Here is a 1,393-nt window from a genome sequence, read left to right as displayed (position 1 = left end):
TGAAAAATAATCGTACAATATTCCTTATACACAAAATAAATTGATTTTGATCATGTCTCATAACTCGCTATATTCTCTAATAGGACAACATAATACGAAGTAAACTAAACATGATCGGAAGAAACATCAAAATGCCTAGTCGTAATTTTCTTATTTTATAAACGTAAATACCCAACACCATAATATTTGATTCACTTTGGTTAAATCATATTAATATCTAGATTGCCGGATTCGGCATGATGGCTGGCTGAGACTTTTTTGCATCACTGTCGTGATCTCCAGTCCTGGCTTCCGTACCCTCGTCGTCCACCCGCTCCTCGATGATGCGGCCGTCGTCCAATCTAGTGATGATGACCTTAGGATTAATTTTCCCAACGTCTTTGCGGGCGCCCTTCGTCGGTATGGCAGCTATAGACAGCAGGCGGCTGCACTCTCCCCGTCAGTTCACGATACGTAAAGACGAGGAGGGAACTTTGCTTACCTTTAGCAGTTACCTGCTGTTTTTTCTCCCGAGGTTTACGCTTTGACGCTCGACGTTCCTTCTTTTCCTCCTCCTCTTCTTCGAGGATGTCTTGGTTGACCATTTGTGCAGTGCGAGCTGCTTTCCTTTGACTCACACCCTGCACTGTTATCCATTTGCTACTTTCTTGACGGAATTTGACGCAAATTCGTCGGTGGCTTTCATCCGTGGTAACTGATGCTTTCATTTCGCGTTGCTCTGTCATCGCCACTTTTCCCCGCATTCCCGTGGGTGTTGCTTTCTTGGTTGTTGTTCTATCTTGGTTTCTCTCATCCTGCCATATTGGCTTGAAATGTTCAGCGCCCACCAGGTTTTCTATCGGAGCTTGGTTGGTAGTTGGTTGTTCCACCTGGCAATTATTATTTAGTTTAGACTGCGTTTCATTATCTGCCTCTTCGTAGCTCTGTGTATCATCGCATTCTTGCCCAAACGGGATTGTCGTGGCCATTGATTCGCTTTCCGATTCCACTGTTTCGTTCTTCTGAGGTTCGTTCGAATGTTCGGCTCGACAACCGTTTTTCTCGTCGTTTATCTGGCTCTCCACATGTTCCTGCTCATTAATACGCTGTTGAGTCAAGTCTTCCGCGATGCTGTTCTGCACGTCCTTCTTCGATGTACTCGGGACTTCGTTCTCCGAGAGTGGTTGTGGAAACTCTTCCATACCTTCCTTATCCGTTGGTCGTGATGAGAATATTATATCTTCGTCATTAATATCTACGATTACTTGGAGCGGTCGTCGGGCTCGATCCATCGCTTCATTGACGCACACGTTAACCATAGCGCACGCCACTACCTCCCCTGAATCTGGATCGTGTAGCCTTACCAGTTTGTGTTTGGATCGGGTACGTCCCTGCAATTCTTCTGCTTCCCTGA

General features: G+C 45.7%; 1 protein-coding gene across 1 annotated transcript; it reads right to left on the bottom strand.

Annotated features, from left to right (window-relative positions):
• Window positions 1-217: 217 nt before the first annotated feature.
• LOC112467461 lies at window positions 218-1,298 on the bottom strand. The gene is made up of 2 exons (XM_025036095.1): window positions 482-1,298; window positions 218-408 (listed from the first exon to the last, which is right to left on the bottom strand). The coding sequence occupies exons 1-2, from the start codon at window positions 1,296-1,298 to the stop codon at window positions 218-220; spliced, it is 1,008 nt and encodes a 335-aa protein (XP_024891863.1).
• Window positions 1,299-1,393: the final 95 nt, after the last annotated feature.

The sequence above is a fragment of the Temnothorax curvispinosus genome, unplaced genomic scaffold, assembly GCF_003070985.1.
Source record: "Temnothorax curvispinosus isolate PA1 unplaced genomic scaffold, ASM307098v1 QBEX01017393.1, whole genome shotgun sequence".
In the NCBI taxonomy this organism is placed as follows: Eukaryota; Metazoa; Arthropoda; class Insecta; order Hymenoptera; family Formicidae; genus Temnothorax; species Temnothorax curvispinosus.
The sequence above is the reverse complement of the archived record's forward strand: the minus strand, read 5'-3'. Positions and strand labels throughout refer to the sequence as shown.

Coding starts and splice junctions, on each gene's coding strand:
- LOC112467461 (XM_025036095.1), bottom strand. CDS start 1,298: ATGGTTAACGTGTGCGTCAATGAAGCGATGGATCGAGCCCGACGACCG. Junction 409..481: donor ACAGCAGGTAACTGCTAAAG/GTAAGCAAAGTT, acceptor TGCTGTCTATAG/CTGCCATACCGACGAAGGGC.